At 41.0% G+C, this 23,843-nt stretch overlaps 1 protein-coding gene across 1 annotated transcript in view; it reads left to right on the forward strand.

Moving 5' to 3' along the window:
* snd1 (staphylococcal nuclease and tudor domain containing 1) overlaps positions 1-23,843 on the forward strand; it is a 167,226-nt gene that overhangs the window by 33,968 nt on the left and 109,415 nt on the right. The window contains exons 12-16 of the mRNA XM_061029798.1: positions 4,145-4,245; positions 6,443-6,553; positions 8,063-8,135; positions 11,605-11,746; positions 22,406-22,515. Of these exons, the coding sequence (XP_060885781.1) occupies positions 4,145-4,245; positions 6,443-6,553; positions 8,063-8,135; positions 11,605-11,746; positions 22,406-22,515 (537 nt within the window). The remainder of the gene's footprint in view (positions 1-4,144; positions 4,246-6,442; positions 6,554-8,062; positions 8,136-11,604; positions 11,747-22,405; positions 22,516-23,843) is intronic.

A 23,843-nucleotide genomic window follows, 5' to 3' on the forward strand; every position in this document is an offset into this window, starting at 1 on the left:
CCGGGTGTCAGATTGACCTACAGGTATTCCCCTTCACAGCATTCCCTTTTCAAAGCTCAGAGTCTGCCTCGGTGTGCAATACATTACATGAATTGGAAAACAAGCAGATTTTCCCCTGACTAAACCGTCCAGGACGTGACTAAGCATTAACTACGAGCCTGAGCGTGCTGAGCAAAAGCTCAAAGCCCTAATGCCACCGCTCCGCTTTGGGAGAATAAAGCAACATTAAATGCTTTTTTCCCCCAATTGAACCTCCTATTTCTCATCTCTATAAGGAGAGCTGGATGCTTTTGATCTTCTATAAAGCATATCTAATATCCATATTCAAAAGACTGCATGGCGGTATAAAGAAAAAAAGGCCAGAGTCCATATTTGATAGCGTTCTGAGGCGGAAGGTGCAATACCTGGTCACTTTCATGTAGTGATGCAATGAACTCAAAAACCAACATTCACTGTCAATTTTATGTTGTCAGCATTTTTTTGCTGGCCGAGAAGATTTGAGAGACGCAAGACTTCATTTAAATCATCCCTCCGTGTTATGTAATAATGGCTTAAACTGCAAATTATAAGTATGTGATTCTTGAAACAACTTCTCAACTATCCCTTTAAGGTTCGCTGAATGTGCACAGAGGCAGTTTTCCTTCTCTCTTCTCTCTCTCTCTCTGTCACTCTACGTCGGCCAGTCTGTCTTCATCGCTTTCATATACGTATATTCCCACCCGCATTGAAATGGCAGCGCTTGCATGGTGACATAATCCTAAAAAGCTCGATTTGGCTAACTTTATAAGTAGTGCTTCTAGTGCGCCTCGGTCTCAGCCTCAGCAGAAAAAAAAGTCCAGTGGAAATGTTGAATTAAGCCACTTATCAGGGTTGAGCACATTCGGATAATCCTGCGTGCTCAAAGTGGCTCCTGTTATGCAGCTGCCTGTGTAGTACTGTTTGTGCCAGAGTTCCCCCCTTTCTCATTTGCGTGCATGTGAGTTAGGTGCTTGCACTGAGAATGCCGTGTGTGCAGTAAGGGTATTCGATGCGGTGTGTATTTCTTAAGAGTGATTTTGGGGGGAAATCTGGAGGTGTGTGTGTTTTTAAACAGATGCTTAGAGTTCAAACAGGAGCGTCACCAGGTCCCCTGGTTAAAAATCTGGATGGGGCTTCCTCCTCTTTCCTCCTATTTTTCTTTCCTAGAGTTGTGCCTCCCCAGCCTGGGGATATTTCCTTCCAGCACGGCTCACTTCATTAATTGATAGCCAGCTGCGATTTTAACAAACACAAACAGAGCAGCAACTTAGGCAGCTCTCTTACACACACAATCCCTCGCACACACTCTTTTCCTTTCTTTCTCTTACCATGAACTTTTATTTGCTCTGTCTTTCTCTCTTACTCTCCTTTGCTGTTTGTCCTCTCCAAGGCTTGAAAATGAAGAATTCCCCTTTTGATCAAACCTGCTGCGATTGGTTAGTTTCCATTTGCAGTGTAAGACTGCTTCAACACCTGAGTGTAGGCTTAAATTGTCTTGAATTTGCTGGTTCAATATAGCACTATTAAGTTGCATTAGCTGAACTTGTATCACAAGTATTAATATTCAGGGTTTTAATGTGTTCTTGATTAGAAAGTATCTGCATCAATATCTCTTTAAGTTGTTTTCATAGATGTATTTGTTGACAGAACGGTTAAACATAGAAAAGAAGTTGCCTGTGGGTTTGATGAAAAGGTGCAGGTGACAGTTGTTTCTTTTGGTTGAGCAAACATAAACCCTCCTACGCTTTATCAGGGCTAGCAGGCCTTTCCTTCGTCCTGGCTGTCCCAGGTATCCTATTCCTTACATAGTACTGCATAACAACTGTTTTGTCCCATATAGGGCATAATTGCACATAAATAATAAAAAGCAAGTGATTTTATACTTTTGTTTCCATTCTAAAAGACTAGCAGATGCTGCACATAAAAGGATTTTAAATTATTTACACTGCAAACATGCATATAAACATGTCAGCAACGTGATTCATTGGTTAAAGTAAACTAAATGTCCCATAATGCTCTTCAACTCGGCTGAAAAAAGAAACATTTTGTCTCCGACTTCCCCTCCTGTCCTTGTCCTTATCACTCCCCCATTGTCTAAATCCATCCACTCCCTCCCTCCACCTCACTCTCCTCTGGGGGTTCTTACAGATAGCTTTGCCTTATCAGGAGATCGGTTAGATGGCCCGTGGAGAATGGGCCTGGAAACTCCTCTAATCTAACATCGCATGGTCAGAGTTTATAATCTGTCATCATCTCGCTTAATGGGGAGCTACTGGTGTTGTGGTTTCACAGCTTATAGCATCCAGCATTATATTCTGCTCCTGTGTTTTTAATCTCCTCGTCAACTCTTCCTTTCTCCATTCTCTGCTTTCCCATTTTCATTTTCATTTCATCTCATTTTTTCTTCTCAGGCAAACTTCAACTCTTCCTGTTTTCATTGCTTTGTGTGTCTTTTTTTCCACCAGTCAGGCCTGGGAGTGTTTGGCTATTGAGCACAAAATGTGTCCAAAAACAAAACAAAAGCTTTTTTGTTTAATTTGAATTGCATCAGTTTTCAGAAAAACTCTGTCACAATTGAGCTATGAGGAAATGCAGAGCTTTGACGTGGGAGTGGGTAAAAATAATTTCCTTCTAAAACAATAAAAATATCTGTGTATGACTACACATTTGATGGAAAAGGGGGTGTTATAGTAAAAGATTTTCACTTGAGAGGATCCCACTCTAATTCTGTTGCTCGTAATGTGACCGGATATTATTACTATTACTGAATCTTATGGTGTATGGGCCTGTGTTTATTTTTGAACTAATGAAACAACCGAGATAAAAATGTTATCGCATAAAGGATGGAGCCAATTTGTGGGGTTTGTGTAGGTGTGCTACCAACGCTAGAGAATAACTGATACCATTTTCCATTTCTGATACTGATTCAAATACATAGAGTTAATAGATTGCTAATACTGAGTACCCTTTTTCCAATGTCAAAGTATGAAAGTAATGGTATCATTTTTGACAGTAGACATATCAAACAGCTCATATCCCAGCATTATGTTATGGGGTTTTAATTTTTCCTGCTTTTAGTTATTTTTCTAAATAACCCCTAAAACATGAAACTTTAACACAATAACTGACTTTAATTAACTCTCCAACACCTTTTCCTTTCTGTGCTTTCCTCCTTTTCCTAGCACACTCATTTGTATTTAATGGTGCTCCCAGCTATTGCCTCCAAAAACCATAATCCATTTCCCAGTATCCTTTTCATATTCCGTCTGCTCTTGATATGCAGACAGTACTTCCAGCAGAACAATACGCTAAACCACATCCATTCAGCAGTGACAGAAGCTCTTCTGTTCCTCACGTCACCATGTCCCCATCCCGTCCATCTAATGACAAGCCCACGTCTCTGCGTGTCCTGGTTGGCGTCTCTTTCATGTTCTTGTAATAGGCCTGTCTGCATTGTCTCTATTTGACTTGTGTCTAAGCTATGACACTGTGATGCAGAGCCAGATTCCCACATTTTTTTTTTCTTTTCGCTTTCTTCCTCTCCCATCATCACATCACACGTCTAACATGGCTCTTAAACTGCCGATCATGTGTACCGGTAAGGCTGCAGCCCTGCGGTCGGCGCTGTCTGCCTGCGTCTGGGCCCACAAAGCGGGCTTTCCCTTTAACAAGCCTCTAGATAAACACAAGCGCACACATGAAGACACGCACAAACACAACACACACAGCTGAGTGACAAAATTGTATCTTCAGGGTGGAAAGAACGGAGTGTGTCCCGAGGGAGCCGTTTTGAGAACACACAGTGTAGGGTTATGTGGGTTCTATCACAGTCCCCTCCATTTGTGTGTCTGCGTGTGTGCACGTCTGTGTGCATGTGCGTGTGTTTGTATTGTCCCAAACACCCACAGTGTGTTAATACTCCTCCTCTGGGGAGATCTACAATGCCGCCTGACGTGATGCACACTGACTGGGGGTGACCTTGAGAAGTGGGACAAACACACAGACCCACACACATACAGATCTGACCCCCCCCTACACTTATTATTACAATAACTGGTGTTGCTTTCTGTTTTTGTCACTTCTGGTGGCCTGTTTGACCTCCTCTCCTGGCTATTTGCCCCTTCAGGTCAACGTGACAGTCGACTACATCAGAGCAGCCACAGGTCCAGGAGAAAGCACCCCCGCCTTTGCAGAACGCACCTGTGCTACAGTTACAATCGGCGGCATGTAAGTAACATTTTTACCACATTGGAAGTCAATAACTTCACTGAGCCGGTGTTTTTTAAACCTGAGGTTCGACCAAGTATAAACTCAAAAGGGTAGAAAAATTAATAAATGTTAAAATAATACTGAAGAAAAATTACAAGTGAAGCAAAACAGACCATGAGATAAGTAAAACTTACAAAAAAGGAAAGAAAAAAAGAGTCTATGTTCATTAATAATAATAATAATAATAATAATAAAATGCATACAGTATTTACAGGTCAACCAGATCACAAATCACAATCCTTGAATACCTAAAGGCTTTACACCAGTTGTTGTTGACTGGTCTAGCCTCAGGACTCACAACCTTCTCCTTACTGACACATCGCTACTGGAATCTCTGAAAATGTTCCACTACTCAAGTTTATTTAATGCATTTATTTAGTACTGAGACAGATACAAAATCACAGTATGCCAACATCACAAAACACAAACTGTACGACAGCAGCGTTTGAAAGTAGTAAACTGCTTTATCTTTATAGCAGATTGTTTCATTTCTAAATGCTGTTTCCACTTTGTTGGCTTCATGCTTCCACTTTGGTCCTCAATGTGAAAAGAACATATAATATATAGTCATTTTTGTATGTTCCTTTCACCATGTTAAACTGGCAGCATTAAAATATGCCTTATAATTCTTCTTACTGTTGTAGAGTTGTGGATCTAAATGAGCTGTAAGGGGCATTATGTCCACCTGGCCTTTTGCATCACTGGGCTCTTGTTGATCATTTTTTTCCCCTGGCGGTTCACAACACCTTAATCTTCCTGTCGGAGTTGATCACAAACAATTGATCTGTACTGGCAGATCATAAAGCCATAGATTTCTCAGTATAAAGAACATCAGTAAAACATTTCACTGTTCATTTTATATTGAACAAAATAAGGTTCATCTGATGCAAGATGTCACACAATAATCATTTGTAAACGCTTAGAAGTCCTAATCTCACCATGAATCCCAAAGTAACCTGAAAAGGCTGCTTTGTATTTTAATTTTTCATGAGAAGGGTCGCTTCAGTGCAAGCAATTATTTTCTATCTACAAACACGCCTTTGAAGAAATCTGGTTTTATCTGTTTGGAACATGTACTTTATTCAGGGCCACAGATAGAAGCGTTATTAAACTACACAGAGGTTTTGAATTTAATCAAAACCGGAGAGAAGAGCTGTGATGCCACATGACTTGAAATGAAGTCCGTTCTCACACACACACACACAAAAAAGTTGAAAGGCTGGCTTATCTTCTGGCTCTCTCTATCAGTCTAATTCTCGGCTCTTTGGCACAAAGCACAGTTTCATACCCACATGGAAACTTGGAACTCTCAAGAAAGGTCTTGTATCTGATAGGACGTGTATACAGGTCACGACCTGACCTCCTGACGTGCCGATTTAGAACCCAGCATTAGTCAGCTTCGCCAGCCGTTTGGCTCCACAGTAAACAGTTTGTCGAGGGCAGGGGTGAGGCTGGTCAGGGCGGTAGATATTTTGGAACTTGTCTGATGGGGTATTGTGTTCACAATTTCCCTGATTGTGGTCAGAGAGAAGAAGAAGAGTCTGATTGAGCCTTGATTAGGTGAAGAACAGGAAGCCCTTCTTCTATGATAATATGAAAAAGTTGTATTATAGAAAGTATAAAACGATTATCTGTATTTTTCTTGTAGTTTTTCACCAAGTTTTGATCAAATTAAGATGTGCTGATATCGATTAAGAAAAAGCGACCTGAAACACTAATAATGACTACCGGTGCTGTAATATTGTGTCAGGTCCATCCTTGCAGCATGGAGACAGATTCATGCACTGGATGACACAAGCTGAACTTTTCTCCCTCCCTTCATTTCATTCTTCAACATTTCAACTAGAACACTGATGTCCGAGGGCTATCCACTAAGTGCTGTATAAAGTACAACAATACTCTCCTCTCTCTGCCCTTCATTCTTCTCTTCTGTACATCAGTAACACAGCGAGGAAGCGCTTAGTCAAGTGTGCAATGCCAACATTTAGGTGCCCTTTGTTCCTTAGCGAAGCCACCTTTGGGATTTCTCATGTCCTTATTTTCTTTTTTTCGAGCTAGCTGACTTTTAATTCTGCGTGAAGCCAGTGGGGGTTCAGCTTGTTTTTTCTTCTTCTTCTAATAAAGTGATCTCGCTCTCTTCCCTCTCTTCCTTCAGTAACATAGCGGAGGCTCTGGTCAGCAAAGGCCTAGCCACAGTCATCAGATACAGACAGGATGACGACCAACGCTCCTCCCACTACGACGAGCTGCTTGCCGCAGAGGCACGGTGAGGAACACTCACACATATACACATTCTCTTTCACACATTCACTCCTTCCATCTCCCTTCTTTTTTTCTTTTTCTTTACATGAACCTGCACTGCTACACACAATGGCTTTCACATGTACACACACACCGTGCTAATCACACAACACTCACGCTCCACCATCCACAAGCTGTGAGTGACCTTGACAAATTTCTGCTCTTGGGGAGAAGAAGCAAATTGAAAATGACCTTGAGGCAAATTGCTTTTGCATTCTCTGCTACATTCAGCATGGAACAGGTGAAGCAACTCACTTTTTATTTTCAGAATTCTTTGTAGCATAACTACATCACAAGTCCAAGCCTATCACAGCTGTTGCTACATTTTCCCTAGAAACATGTCATTGCTCTCACATTATCACTCCTACATTTTTTTTTAAACAAGAAAACATGCCTGGAAACACATGCACATTCTTAAGCTAGCATGCTAAATCAGAGGCTCTCTTCCCACTGGCCCTATGAATATAATTATGTGGCGGTGCAGTGGAGAGATTTAGTACAAGCTTTATTACTCCGCCATAGATTAAGATCTGCTTGCTATAGGTGGAGCAGATGCAGCCACAGCCTCTTTTTATAGGACTTTCTCCCCTTTCCTCCTGTGCGGTGTCATCGGCCATCTAACCTCCTTTTTTCCCCTGTTCTCTCCCTCCTCCTTCCTCTTTTTCTTTTTCACATGTTGTCCTTCTTTCTCCACCTTCTTTTTTCCATTTTTGTCCTTCTGTGGCCTTGCTCTTCTCCCATTTCTCTCGTCCTCTCCCCTCTTTCTTTCTCTCTCTCTCTCTCTCTCCCGCTGTCCCTGGTGGGCTCTTATTAGAGTTGATGAGAGGTTTCTGTCTATAGCCTTGGTTGTATTTTTAGTTCCCACTGCACGTGACCAATAGCCTACAGCCTTCAAGAAACCTCCTCCTGGCTATTAAACTCGCATATATACATGCTTGTAGAAATGCACACGGTTAAAAAGCAGCGGTCTGCTTCCCAGAGACCCATAGGTGGCATGATTCCACTCTGCAGCAGCATCTCATTCGGCCCTTGAGGCTAAAGCAGCGATGACCAAAGCCAGTCATCATCGCTAAACCCCCTGACTGTGAAGAAGCAACCCCTGTCTCTACATTTCTCATCATCTTTCTGTTCTTACAAAAATATCTCTTCCATTATTTTTCCTCGACCACCATTTTCCTCTTTTCATCTCCAGCATATAGATTGCATTGTAAGGGATAAAAAAAAAAAAAAACCCTCCCCTTACTGCTTCCAGTTGAGCTGTAATGGCAGTTCAGGGAAAGAGAAACCGGTATGAATTCACATCCTACTTTACAAAGCCACAATTGGTCCCACTTTGTATCTACGGTGATTACTCAAAGAGCTCCCATTTCTTCAGGTCTGTTTAGCCTGCAGGCTTGTGCTTTCTTGATGTATTATGCTGAGCTATAATGACGACATGTGTATCTGTGTGTGTTTAATGTTTGACTGACTGCAGGGCCATCAAGAACGGGAAAGGGCTGCACAGCAAGAAGGAGGTTCCCATCCACAGAGTGGCGGATATCTCAGGGGTAGGTATCATTATTTTAGTTCTTTAAAGAAAGATCATCAAAATCAACCAGAGAATGCAATTTATGCATCTCTGGTATGGTATGATATCAAATCAAATCTTTTGTATCAATGCCCAAGAGGTACAAACTTATTCTTTATCACACATTATTCCCTATCCCTTTTCCTCAGAGCTGGTTTCTCATCTTAAAGCAACTGAAGCTGCCTCTAAAAATAATCAGCGCCATTAATAAACCCATCAGTGGTGCTTGGTCCTAGCTTGTTTACGTGTGCCCAGGGGCTTGATAGAGGCATCATTTGGCTAATGAAGCCTGATTGGGAGTGCTCACCAAATGAACATTAGCACGGGAAAGCCATAAAATCTTTCAGTAACAAGTAATGGGCGATTCTTACACATTCTTTTTAAGTGTTTTTTTTTTTTTTTTTTTTTTTACCCTGGGAGCTGGTTTTTAAATGTGATCCCTTTTAATGTCTATTCCTTCTTGTGTTCAATCAATGCCCCCCCCTTCGTATACCACAGTGCAGTCTTTATTAACCCACTGCATGCTGCAGTGTGTTGTAGCTGTCCAACAATGTCAAAGTGAGTGGCTGGGTTAGACTAACTCACATGGAGAGGAAAGCAGTGCAATCAACTGAAATGTGAACTGATGCAAAGATTGAATGCAGGCGCTGTGTTGGTCATTGTCGCCTGCTAGGTGCTGTTCTTGCCGGTTGCCTATTTTTATCATTGTGTTATTCTCAAAGCACCCAGGAGGGAAATTGAGGTCAGTCAGTCAGGTGGTGGATAAGTCACCCTTTTGTTCCTGGGTGTTGTAAAATGTAACTTTCTATCACTAAGATCCATTCTGTTTTTACTTTATATATATATTCTCGACATGTTTTTTTTCCCCCTGCAGTTTGAAATGGTCAATTTTCATTTTACTGTGACCTTTGTCGTTACTAACAGCCTCTGTGAGCTTGGGGAAAGCGTGGGCTGCAATTTGTTTGTCCCAAATAGTTATTCCAGAAGCTTTTGCCCCATACCAAGGTTCACTAGACAGACATGTGGACTTGGTTACCACATAAATAACTCACATAGCAGCTTAAACATGATTATTTTCAGACTTTTCGTGTGCCTTTGTGTGTCGACACTCTCGTCGATTAGCCATCTTTTAAACATGTTGATGAGCCACTAGATGTTCCAAATTTGAACTCCAAAACATTAGTGCCTCATTGTCTCTCACTTGAGCTCTCTTGTAGCACTTGCACTTGCCGGCTCTTGAGACACATTTGGTTGAATTAATCAGGCCTTTTTTCTCTGTATTAGTCCTTTTTTATTTTAATTTAAGCTCAGAGTGGTCCACCAGATTCAATGGACGCGTACAAGCTCTGTAAGTTGCTGTCACCCTGCATTGGAACAGAGGCATCCAGCCAAGTTATTAAAGCAGTTTAACACCAACAAGATTTTAGAGTGTGCCTAATAAGTCAGACATTGCTCTGCGTAACTTCTCTGATGTTGTGCTGCTCCACATTATCATCATCATAACCTCCCTGTGTCTTATTATGTCAGCACGACAGCTAAATTATTGGGCCCTGTAAAAATAATTATGACAGGGAATTGTTGTGCTGACTGAGCAGCCCAGTGCTATTTCAGCAGGGCTTTGAGTGCATTTTATACCTAGACACCCCCAGAACTCAAACGGCTAAATTGACAAGTTTGTTTTTTTTGTGCAGGAATGACTTGGGAGTTGGGTAATTAATTTACTTTAATAACGACGAGAGAGCAATATGTGACACACCCAACATCCAGCTGGAGATTTCACACGTCTTGCAAATTAAAAATTGTCCCAGTGACCCAGCAAAGCATCTGTTGGTCTTAACATTTTTAATCAAATGTGCTGTGTCATGCATTAAAGTGTGACATCAGCGCTGTGAAACTCTTCCAAACAGTCCCTTATTAGTGGTTTAGGTTGTTGCTGTTGTATGCAGCTGCAAACTCCTTCCCTCCATCAGCAAATCCGCTAGTTTCCAATAGGACACACACACACACACACACACACACACACACACACACACAGGAAGTGCAGCACAGTTCAGGATCGTTGCCAGTCAGTGCCGGTAGGCGTGTGTGTGTGTGTGCATGCGCATGCACCAGTTGTTTGGCTAGGCTAATGTAATGAGCATTCTTAAGACCAAAATAGCAACACCCCCCTCCCCATCACTCCCCTCCCTTCCCTCCTTTTTCTTTTCTCCTCTGTGAAACACACCCACACGCAGCTGCGCACGTGCACAGGCGCAGCCCCCCCAACCTACTTACCTATAGAAAATACACACTCCTAAACGTCAGCGTCATTTATCTCGGTGGTAAAGGTTTACTGAAAGGGATTATGTACAATGAGTGGGATGCAGTCACAAATAGTGCACAGATAGGTTTATAAACATAGTGTAGGAGAAGAACAGAGGGGGTGGGAGCAGAGTGGATACAGCACTTGACTCACCTCGTACCTCTAAAGGTTGCATAATGAGGTCCTCTCTTCCCTCATGTCTCTCCTTTTTTTTCTAACCGAGTTAGACTGCTCAGCCCACTCACTGCAGGTGCTCTGAATCTGTTTGTGTGAGCGACAGAATGTTTGGCTCCGTTGTCTCCCACTCAAGAGGCTATTTTGGACTGCAGTGGGTGGAGTTCAGGTGGTTGTATCTTATGGCTAAAGCACGTACCCTTTTTCTTACAACATCATGTTATTGAATCCCACTGGTGGCTTGTTTTGCATGATTTTTCTAGTCTCTCGTATCTGTTACTGATGTACATATCCAGTGAAAAAAGGGAAGAAAGTATATGATGGAAAACATGTCCTTCAGAGTTTTCTTTTGTTCTTTTTTTTTTTTAAGCTCTAACATCCACTTGTAGTAGAAAGAGAATGGCTTTGTTCTGACTTTCCTTGTTTGAACTCTGTCCTTCGCTCCAAGCCTTTGCTCCAACTCCAGTGGCCAAATACACACACACACACACACACTCTTCACTGGTCCATGACTGGCCGCTCTATTGTGCCTGCCTGCGTCCTCCTGCCTGCAGTAGGCACATATTAAATAATGTTTTATCGTTTCTGAGTCCCTCTCCCGCCGCTGCATCACCAGCCCTGCTTGAATACACTTGATTTAACTCTACTTGTAATTTTGGCCCCGGCACAACAATAACCCAGTGAGTCACCCTTGCAGACAGAAATGGAGGAAGGAGGGGAGAGAATTAGTTTTGATTGCATGAGGTTCAAGGCGTGTCACGGAGAATCAGAGCAGACGTCATTAGTCCGTAGAACAATTTAATGATGTCTAAAAAGAGCCCACTGATTCTGTCTTCAATAAACCTACTTAGTCTGTCTGGTCTATGTTAGTTACTTGCTTTGTGCTTTATTCAGGTGAACGAATCTGAAGGTTTTTCATCAAATCATGTAATCTCTAGAGCTTTACCTGACTCTCTTTCCTTTTGTTTTTTAGGAGACACAGAAAGCCAAGCAGTTCTTGCCCTTCCTGCAGAGGGCAGGCCGGTCAGAAGCCGTGGTAGAATATGTCTTCAGCGGCTCCCGCCTCAAGCTGTACATGCCCAAAGAAACCTGCCTCATCACATTCCTCCTCGCTGGTATGTAAAGCTTTTTTTTTTGTTACTTCCCTAGTCCAAAAGTTCTTCAAATGACCTCCAACAACTCAATTCTTTATCTTTAAATGCATAAGCTGCTGCAGTTTCAAATTGAACAGGCATATAGTTTGGAGGAAAAAAACAGTGTGAATATTAGAGGAATACATCTTTTTTTCGGAATAGAAATGCCTGGCCGCTAAGAGATCAGAGTTTAAGAGATCCTAACACCTCTCAGCTGGCAGGCTACCACTGACAGGGCAAATGGCAAAGCAGGGTATGCTGTACCAACCGCAGCCCACCCTCATTCAAAATGCTAGGGTTGACGTGAAGCATGTGTCCCCTTTGACCTCACCTTCTCCTGTCTGGCTCTTTGCCAATCTTGAAATGCACTCCAGTCCTTTTCTCCTACACCCCAGAGGTGGCCATCTCTATCACAAACCCAACACTGTGTAGGCTACAGGTGGTTTAAACTCCAGTAGACGGGCAGGTAGCGGTGTAAACTTAGTTACAAAGTAATCAATAAAACATATTCTGCTTCTCTCTCCAAGAAGTTCCTATCGAAAAAAAAACGGTCATGTACCACACACAAGCTCTGTACATGGTTGGGTTGGGAGTAAGGAAGAAGGCGGGGCAAAGTTGTCACCATCGGCTCTCCGCCAATAGCCTACCGTCACCTACAACACATCACAGAGAAAGAAACACATCTACACTCACCGTAGGGAGGGAGACATGATCACATACATTACCTTACGATAACCAGACTTCTAATATTCACATGCATGACCTTTTTAGTATTAAACGGCTGCCTGTCATTGTATTTTTCCGATCTGAGTTTATTTTTCTCATCTCCTACATGATAAGCAGAGAAATGCCAAATAAAATGGATCAGGATTTGGAAGAATAATTATTAATCGATGAGTCACTTGAAGGAAATGTGTTAGCAGCTGTTTTGATGAACAATCTTTGAGGTGAAACTGTTTAATTTTCATCTGTCGTGGCTTCACAGATGTCGAAATTTTTTACAATTTTTTTGTTGCTATATGATTTAGAAGATGGGTCCATTATTCTTCAGGATTTTCAGCATGAGAAAATAACAGTAGTTTAGGACAACATGCAGATGGGATGAAATACCGACTGTTTGATGGCAGGTCTGGCCATTCATTTCAACTCCTCGCCCGTCTTGACAGTTTGCGCTCGTAATAAAAACACTTAGACTGTATCTTTGGCAGCCAACAATGATTTGCACATCCACCCAGATCACAGGAATGGTGCGAATGCTGATCCCTTATTCCACCGCGGATGATACTCTGTTATAGTTAGCAATAAAAATCTGTTTCAATCCATCTCCATTTCAGTCAGCCATACATTTCCTCTCCACTTCCATTCGGACAAACATCATATAGTTCTGACAAACACTCAGATTCAGTTTAATTACCCGTGGCTAAACCGTTGATGCATTCATTAATTTTGCAATTTGCTTCTGATTGTCTCTGCAGTCCACTGATGGCTTTTGTAATTGCATTTTTTCTTCTCCACTGTCTGCCACAAGATGTGTTGACATGATCTGTGCCAAAAAGAATTCAACGCATAGGACAGGACCATATATGACTATTTCTTTTTATAGCCCTTAAAGATTCTCGCTTAATGAAAGTGCTTTGAGTAACTGCACTCAAACCTTGTCCTGAATGAGAAATCATCTGTGTTTGTGTGAAATGGTGTTTACATAGACTGTCTTCTTTGTGAATGATTTGATTCAATCGCCGGTTATTAGCAGTGCATTAGCGCTGATAGCCAATGAGCGTGTTTGATAAAGGTGGTCCACTGGTGGAAATGAGATGACAAATATTGTCTTTAATACACAAATTAGGCTGGATTAGCCCTGATTGATACAAATGATCTTTTTTCCTATTTTGTCCTCTTTTTTTTTTTTTTTAAACTTCGATTCCAATTAGAGAAAGAGCTCCCTCATGAGTTTCCTTCTGTGGTGTTTTCCTTGTCGCCACATTTTCCTTCTCTCATTAGGAATACGTTTTTCTGAAGGAAATGATGTGGCTGCTGGGTCACGGCCTCAGTGTGTCCCTGCATGTACGTTGACGTACGCATGCTTTCCTTTATGTGATAACTGTGTTAAACCTTTAACCGGACGTGAAATGAAGCCCTTAGGCACCAACATCCTTTTTTTATTATTATCTCTTTACGGCTAATCTCCAAGCGCCTCCTATCTCCCTCCTGTTTCTCCTTCCCGTCAAAGTTATCTTCCCATGTTTTATTCACCCATCTGCAACATGGGCTGTGTATGAAATGACACATACATGATAAACTGGTCGCCTAAAGCCTCTCATGCTGCGCATAAAACAGAGGGGAGCTTTTGGACATTTTCTCTTTAAACTACTATTTAAGTTAATGGATAGCGAGGAGAGGCGAGTGCAGATCTGTGTTCTGCATCTTTCAGTAGTGTCAACATGAATAGGCCTCTTTTGGTCAAATCAGCAGCATTGCAGCAGCGCTGGGATTATATTATTCCATGTGACTGAATCACATCCATGCTGATTATCAGAACAACAGCTCTCCCTGTTGTGTGATATCATATAACGCTTGTTTAAATAAAAATCTTTAGCAGTAATGCAGCCTGTTAACTCATCAAGTCATAATAATACACAATTGTCACAAAGTTTGATCTTGTTAATTAAAGGTATATGATCACGGTTGCTTAAATCATCTTGTATAAAACATTAAACGTTTTTTTTTTCCATAATGCTGAGCCCCTCAATGCTCATTTGTCGTAAGCTGCCCTGGGTAAATATTGACTGCATACAGATAAATAGAGAGTATATTCAATTGCTGCTGCTGCTGTTAAAACAGATCTTTATTAGTCATCCCTTTCATTAGCTGTGCACTCTTCACACTGTGTTCATTGCTGCAAATTTTTATTCTGTAACAATATCGTGGGAGGCCATTGATGAGCAAACTGTTTACAGTAGAGCTGCAAATGAAAAGATCCCAAGGCAGTAAGTGATGTAACACAGAAAGACAAAATTATAATACTAGAAAATACACAGTACAGGCTGTTTGAATATGAGCTACTAGCTTTCCTAGCCGCCAGTGTTCCATCCTGATTTTAATACTGGCCCTCACTCATTGCTTAGACTTGTTTCTCTGGTGAGGCACCTAAAAGCAGGCACGGAGTCTTCTTCCCTTTCCAGAGCTTTCCTTGATGGATAAAGACAGTGCTTCAAGAAAAAAAAAACACAGGGTGAGGAAACAAGGTGCAGCAAGTGAAAGTCCTCGCTTCAAAGAGGGCCGGAGGTGTACTTCAGGAGTTGAGGGAAAGTTCCCCTTTCTCCTCCTCCCACATCACCTCTCCTTTCTTCTCCTCTCACTCTCTGTCCTGCACAGTGTCACTTCCGTATGCAAGTTTGATAAAGGGTAAAGAAGTCATCCTGTTTCTGAAAGGGAAAAGGAGGACTTCTACACAGGAAAGGGATTTGGGAGTGCAGTGGAGGGGGGTAAAGAGGAGGATGAAAGGAGGTGAAGCGAGAGCTGAGGAGGCAGAAAGGACAGGGGAAGGTAAAGAGAAAGCTGCATGTGGTAAAGAGAAGACAAAAGTACAATTGATGTGAAGTACGTGGGTATAAAGGCCTGCTGAAGCTAAGGGAGACCAAGCAGTGAAAGGCTGTAAAAGTTTACTAGCTTCAGTAGCTTTCTCCGAGTTTCAGATGGAGGCCACAGCAGGTGAAGTGCACTTTCAAAGTTACTCAGAAAGGTATGGTGAGCAGCAGTCTGTCAAAAAGATGAAACACCCATCACTCGGACACAAAGATTTACTGCGTCAGCGAGAGGCATTAGCCATCGCAGTGTGTGGCTTAGTGCCATTTGTCTGATTTTGGATAACCGAGTGTGTATTTGTGTGTTCACCTGTGTGCTGGAAGGAGGTGAAGTGGTGCAGAAAATTTGTAGACTTGTTCCCTATAAAAATATGTCTGTGTGCCAAAAAAAAAGTTTTTGCATAATAGCGAGGGAGTCTGTCAGGAGAAGAGCTGCAAGTAAAATGTTATGTGCTCTGCTGCGACCTCTACATATTTGTGTCCTTGTCTGTGACTGCAGTGCTGCCATCTCATTGAGATTCACACATTTATTAGAAACCTGGGGCCAGGATGTTTTTGAGATCTTGAGACACATTTTAAAGCGCCGCCAAAAAAAAGATAAACTAGCTAGAAATGAGGAAATCATTCCTTTTGTGAACACTTTATAAGTACTGGATTAACTACAGCTGAAGCTATAATCATAAAACCTAAACAAGGGCTTTATCAGCCCTACAACAAATCAATCATCCACTGTAGCTGGTGCAATTGGAGAGTAGAAAAAAAAGTTCCCAGAATTCCCGGATATATAATCACATCCTCCCTACAGCCGATTCTTAACAAATTGAGTTTGCTGCGTGAGGAATAATCACATGTGAATTTCATTTAAGATGCTGTCTACTCAAAGTGGCATCAAATAATATGCTTCAGTGAACATAAGCTGCAAGACAACAGTAAGTTGTACAGACCTTCTTTTGGCCTGTATCTCATTATGTGGGTTGAATTATACAACCAGCTTTTCAGACAACAGACCATGCCCAAGGCTAGCTTTTTTAGACAGGGAACCATTTCCCTAAAACAACACTGATTATTTTAACAAGTCAAATATAACAAATGTAATGTTTGGGCTGCCCATACAACAAGTAGAGTTCAGTAGACACAGCTTTTTGCTCTTGAATCTTAAATCTTGACTTTTTCCGGTATGATAAAAGGCATCTGTAGAGAAATACGTTTATATTAAAAGGCAGAGGGTGCAGAATACCCAAAAGCCCTTTTGCCAATTTCTGTGTGGGACAAAGATCATAAAGAGGTTGGCAGAATGCAAAGAATAGACCCCCGTACTTTTATGCATGATAAAAACACATGGATAGTTTGGGAGTAGACACAGAAATCTGTCTCTGACATTTTTGCACAGTCCGTCTGCCAAGCCACTGCTAACTTAAGCAAGCTCTCTTTGTCTGCCTTCAACTAACCTCCATCAACCCTGTGTGACCTATGTGTCTCATCCACTGCTGAACAGAGAGATTCCAACTGGCGACAGGCACTTGATTGCTATTAGACGGAAGGAGAGGAAAAAGCTAATATGATGGCGAAAAAGTCGGTGGACTAATAGTAGAGTTGAAATGACAGAAATGTGCGAACGTCCACACCAGCTTTTAGATCTCTGTTTGTTTGCCCGTTGCAGTGCTAATTAGGTCCTGTCAACAGCCTGTCAAAAATCAAGAATTAGTCACGTAACAACATTAAAAAGATGGACTCTAATGGCTTCCATACTGAGCTGACTGCATCCTGCAAGTATTCATTAATACCTGCAGACATGCCAAGAGTGAGAGCACAGAGCGTCTGGCGGGTTATGAGCAAAAAGTCAGAGGCAAATCAATATGCATATTATTAGAATAGGATTCTGCGACATGATGTATGTTTGTATAAATTGCAGTGATGGCATTAATGCACAGCAGCCGCACGTCTCCGCATTCCTCCCTCCAGACCCACTTCTACAAAATGAAGCTCATTATCTCGGCTTGGTTAGCAGAGGAAGAAAGGTCGACTCAATCCTGTTCCTGCTATGTGTCGGGGGCGACTGAAAACCCATTCTGTTACAAAGCATAAAAAATATATTAGGAAAGAAACTGGCTCGCAAGAAATGTACGCATATAGATTCATCCAATTAGTTTTGGTTCCTGAGAAGAATAACAACTAGACTGGAGATCATTCTTGGCTGAAAAGATCCATTTCTGAATTTGCATGCCAATTACTTGAATTGTTTCTGTAAGTGCATCTTAAAGGCCGGAGCTATTACATTACTCATACTTAAATTGAAATTCATGGCAGTTAGATTATTGACAATTAAAGCCTATAGAAAACCACAATAGCTTCCTCTCTATTTAACTAATGGAGTTTTTACACAAAAGTTAGCATCTCAAAATTATGAATAATCTTAATATTTGAAAACGTCATTCAAATCTTTCTGAACTTCCTGATATTGAGTTTGTATTTGGTGGCTTATTCCTAAATATTTGCAATATGAATTAGGTGACCAATTCTGCATACCAATCATAGGATAAGTAACATTGCAGCTGTTAATAATGCCCAGTTATATATATATATATATATATATATATACCTAGTGTATCGAAAGTTCCCTAAACATTTAGCATTAGCATCTTAACTAAAGGGCATCTTTGTGTAGTTTGTGTTAACTTATGTTAACTTGCTGACAGTCATGTTGCTAACCATTGAGTGATCTGTAAACAGACAAAGAGGTGAAGCTAAGGCTGGCCTAGTCAGTTTAGCCACTCCCTTAATTATGCAAATCATGGCTAACTCTTAGCCTCTATTGGGTGAAAACTGTGCGTTACAAAAAATATCTTATTTTTTTCAGCCAGGCTGTTAAGATCTCTATTGCTGCTATAAACAAAGGCATTTTAATAAGGGCTATGACGAGGATTCCTCAAGTGGACACTCATGAAACTGCTGTTTTATTCAACTGCTGTATTGCCTTCATTTTCAACACTGGAGGTTGCCGCTTGGTAAAAAACAGTAGAAGCAGTATCAAAGAGCTTATCAGAGGCCAAAACTATCAACCGACCAATACCTCATCTCATCCCATTTGTTAAATCTTTACATAAGCTGAAGCACAAAAGTGACATGCCACAATTGTCACAGATACAATATCTTCTTAACTTCCAACACAGGGTGAGAAATGACAGAGGGGCACGAGTCTCTTTGTGCACAGGGAGAGAAACAGTAGGTGCTGGAAAAAAAGGAGAAATTTAATCAGGCGCATGGCTCACCCTGGATCACAGATTAAAATGTTAGCCACCCCTCTGTGTGCCTGCGCTCTTCAGAAGGGAACAGGAAGGAAGCAGCATTATTAAATGAAACGGTTGATAGCATTTTGTCTTTTAGGAGTGCGGTTGCAGACTTTGGAAACAGCATAAATTGGTTCTTTAATCTGTTCATTCAGTTGTGCTTCCTCTCTGGTAAACAAAACAAACAAAAAAATCAATCTTATATCCTACACACCAAACACAATGATTGATGTGCTGTTTTGTGCAATAACAGTGTGAGAGACACAACAGCGCCCTTTGTATGTGTGTGTGTGTGTGCGTAGTTTGGTGTCAGTAGTGATCAGTGTATGTCTTGTTTGCCTCTGCGATCAGATAAGATGGATATCCTGCAATGTGACCCAGATGTTTATCTTTGTGTCAGGCGTGACTTATGTATTGTGATGCAGGGTTAAAATTGGCTGTGCTAATTGACTCCTTGGCTTTAAACGCTGCAGGGAGGAGACTACAGTTCAGTACAGTACACTACAGTGAGGAGTGTGTGTGTGTGTGTGTGTTCCAGGACGTGCAGTGCAGTAACTGAAAAGTTGTAGGTCATTTAAGGAGAGCATGTCCATTTGCATTAAACTGCATATATGAACCCACATCTTTCCCTCATTATATTGGGCTTCTTTCTTAGGATTATAACACTAATATTTAACCTATAATAACCTCTTTTTTGGATTATAATCCTATTACTTTTTTCTTTGTGAATTAAGGTTTTTTTTGGGAGGTCTTTTAAGAGAGCTCCGGCTGAGTTAGGAATTGTTGCAGAAAAGCCCTTCGGGACATTGCATTGTATGAGCAACACAATTAAACTTCAGATATAGCATTCCAGTGTCGTTTCTTTCCTGTGGATTATGGAAGAAAAACACAGTTCCAGCCCTTACTATAAAACTGGCAGACCCAAGCAGCCGGCCAACTCAACTCCCTCACTGCAATTACATTTTACACTGATTTTTGCAGTTTGTCATCTTAACTCCTTTCCTCGCTTTCTTTTCCCTTCTCGTCACTTCTCTTTATCCTGAAACTGTTGTAGCCAACATGTCCCGCATGGAAGCCCTGGCCTGGTCCACTTCTATTTATACTTTCAGATGATCTTGGCCATCAGCATTTCCTCCTCCTCTCCTCTCCTCTCCTCTCCTTTATTGAATTTAATTAAATATCAAAGGAAACCCAGTAGAGTAGTACTTTAAAGGAATATCAAAACTTCACATTTTGTTAGTGTTTGTTGGTTATTTAAGAACATTTCTGAGGCAATTTTATATGAAATCAGTTTGTTACTGTAAGGTTTGCATATTCTCTCCTATTTACTGGGTGCACAAATCTTTTTTATTGCTCCATGGCATTTTAAACCAATTTTATCACAGCTTATATATGGTGCAAAATATCACAGCTAGAGGGAAAAGATGCAAACAGTTTAGTCCAATATGCAGATTTTCACATCTAATTGGTTTTAACGCTCCCTGCTGTACACTGAAGACCTTTAAAATATATATATATATTTATATTTTTATACAGATGTTTGACTCAAAGGTTCTGCATAACTCTGAAAATGCTGACTGTCCTGTGGCCTCGTTTTGCCTTCCTTGGGTCATTTTCAGTCCTCTGCTAGTGTAAATACGCTGATGTCTCTTGTTCTCATGAATGAGAGAGACGTGTGCAGAAGTTTCTGCTGGGAACACAGTGTGCTGAACAAAAATGTGTTAAAGAGATGGTATGTTTTTTTTTTATTTCTGGTTATGAAGCCATGCTGGAAGCTACAAATTGCCTGTTAGGGTGTTTACACCAATACCAGTCAGGCTTTGTGTTGGTTCTGTGGTAATCTTTTAGTGAAGGATACACCTATTGGCCGATATGTACAGAAGGACTGGCAGTTACTGGAGCACTGGATTGCTTTCCTTACCACAAACAAACTGAATAATGTAGTGCAAAGATAAAAAAAAACACACCAGTCTACCTCTCTGTCAAGTTTAATTTTTCATTTGGATTTTCAGCTGTTGAGTCCAGTCTGAAAATGCAGATATTTAAAGGAGCCTGAGATATAAAAGCCTTCAAAACATGTTTACAGTTACAAAATAATTAAACACTTTTCATTAGAACGGATCTAGAAATGAAAACACAGAACTCTGCTGGCCTATTGTTCATCCAGAACTAGAAATGTATTGACAACTAAGGAGTGCGTCATATATGTTCTTAATTTGATAAATATCCTAAAGCACTGTGCAGGTTTTAATGCCACACCACATTGTTTGATCATTTTACATTTCTTCCACTTTCTTTCAAAACAATTTAAAGGGACAGCTGCATACCTGACCTGCCACAGAAGTTGGACATTTAGAGTTTGCTTTTTTTTTTTTTTTAATTAAGAATTGGGGTGTTGTCTACTGTAATGGATTAAGTTCAACCAGGCACTTTCATTCCCCCCCCCCCATAATATTTTGGTAATTAAAAAATATTGTCAATAAGCAAACATATTTATTTTGACCACTTCATTTCTTCTTTCCCTCTGTCATATTGGAGCAACAGCTCAGGTGTTTTTCCTTTGGGGAAACATCTGGGAACACTCCTTGCATGAATACAGATACTAGTCAAAGAAATCCCAGGGGAACATGCCGAACGAGGACTAGAAAAAAGTACAATTTGTGCCAGGATTATCTTTGTGTGAGTCAACAGGTTGTCTTATCAAATCTAAGGTAACTTCCGTCGGAATCTAACTAAAAGCCAAATTCATGCTTCCGACATGCTGGTGAAGCTCATTACAACCCATAAAGACCATAGGGCTTGACTTATTATTCCAATCCTGGTGGATGTAACGTCCAGCTGAAATGTCATTGAGACACTCTGCATAAATGAATACGTGATCAACCAGAACAAGAGCTACTTGAACAAGTAAATTACTGTCGAAGTGTTTGTCATATTCTTGATTTCCTCTGGGCATGCCTTTTGTGTATTCCTTAGCTCACATAGTACACTGTAGAAAATCCTGAGGGGCAGCCGAAACAAAAGAAGTGGTTCTCAATTGAAGCTAGGTATAGTCCTCTAGAAAAGGGCTTTATTTAAGCTCAACACATGTCACATTACAGAGAATGTCTGTATTTGAAGGGGAATGTATGTACATTTCTTGCACACAGCTCTTTTTTTTAATTATTATTATTATTATTATGGTATTTTGCTTTAAACAGCCGTAAAATGTAGAAATGATAGAAATCTCCCAGCGCCTTTATTCCCACTCATTCCTCTTCCCCCCCCCCACCTCCACCCTGAAGCTTATCCATTCCTACCTGAACTCAGCAAGAAAGCCTCTGAAAGTCTGCAAAAGTCGACGTCAAAGGCTCCCAAAGACACAAATTTCAACAAAGTGGGTTATACTGAAGCAATTTGTGCTCTCAGGATCGACCCCTTGATGACCAATTATCCATTAAGTGCTGATGATAGTGTTGTCGGTTAATCTGTCTTGTGCCACTGATGTGTTTTTTGTGAAATTGTGTGGCAGAGAGGTTTTGACCTTGAACTATTAAGAGGGATGAGAGGATACTTGTTGAGGCATCAGTTGTTTGGCGCAACAGAGGTCTTAAACATTGCTCATACGATTTTATTCACTGACTTGTGGATATTTGTATTATTTTCAGAGCATTTTCTCGCAGAGGGGTTCCTGGTGTTTTTATAGTGTAAAAACCATTCTAGACATCTTGCTGTTCTTTTGATTTTCTGCTGTGATAATTTTTAAATAACTGCAAATCTCTCTGGTCCAGGTATTGAATGTCCACGCAGTTCCAGGAATATGCCTGGAGGCATGCAGGTGGCCGAGCCCTTCAGCGACGAGGCCATGCTGTTCACCAAAGAGCTGGTGCTGCAAAGAGAGGTAGGTGGGACTTTCTGGCCCTAGTTTCATTATTTGTTAGTGTTTAAATGTCCATTTCTGTGCCGGTAACACTCTGTGTTCTCCTCTGTTGGCATCTACATTGCTGCATTTGATTTTCACACTTACAGTACAAGTTAAGTGTGCTTTGAGCAAAAGATCATGTTGGTGCTTGGAATGTGTGAAGAGGAATGTTTAATGTTCTTGGAACAACAGTTGCTGGTAACTGAAAGAGATAAGTTGGCTTGAAAACAAATCTAAAACATGTATTCTGGCTTTGCTTTTGGGTTATTGCAACATTGGGAAGATTCAAAAGCAATATATTTGAGCATCAGATATTTCACCTTACATTACAATTACAATATTCATCCATTCATCCATCCATCCATCGTTTTGGGGTTATGGTGAACACTCTGTCATTGGACAAAAAAAAGCAGGTCGCCAGTCACAACTGCAAGGTCTTATATGACTATATGTATTATACCTATATATAATAATTGTTTAATGACATATACCATTGATTACCCCCACAAAGTATTAAGAAGACAATATTTTACTTTGGACCATACAGAGCTTGTTCGTCCTCCATTTTCCACCAGAGAAAACTTTTTCCCTTTTTACAATTTTACAATTTGTCTCTTTCTGATGTCTCATTACACCAAATAGTTGTCTGTTAATTTGCTAAAATTGTTTGTTTAAAGGTGAGGTCACTTACTTTAATAAGCTGATTAAATTGTTTACTCCCACATGAGCTGAATTATAACATAAAATGCTGTATTTGTACCTTGAGTGCTGTGAAATCTCAACTAATGTCCAAATAAAAGTGGCCGCCATCAGGTTGACTAACTCCAAAACACACACACACACACACACACACACACCATCCTACCCCGCTTACTCCTAGTTTATGGAAAGCTCACCTGATAGTGGATCAGTGCTCCTGGGCTTTAGAAAACCTCCATCCACTGTGTGCCTGTTCATTCACATGCTAATAGGTTTTTATAAGGAGCAGTGAACGGACCAAAGCCATGATGGAACCAGCTATAATCCCGCCGCCACTTATCCAGGCCTCACACTCCCTACCTCCCTCCCTTCTGCTCTCTTTTACTCCCCCTCTCCGTTCCTATCTCTACATTAAAGGGCTTTTTTCCTGCGTAGGGTGGCTGACTCCTCTGTCCTCTGGTATTTCATTGTCATGGAAATGTTGCCTTGGAGGTGGACGAATGTTGGAGTGTGTGTGTGTGTGTGTATGCGCCGTTGCTATGTGTGGCAAGCCAGCAGCATAGGTAAAGAGAAAGACTTGGCTGTGTAATAATTGATGCACTCAGAAG

The sequence above is a fragment of the Labrus mixtus genome, chromosome 22 (genome assembly GCF_963584025.1).
Source record: "Labrus mixtus chromosome 22, fLabMix1.1, whole genome shotgun sequence".
Taxonomy (NCBI): Eukaryota; Metazoa; Chordata; class Actinopteri; order Labriformes; family Labridae; genus Labrus; species Labrus mixtus.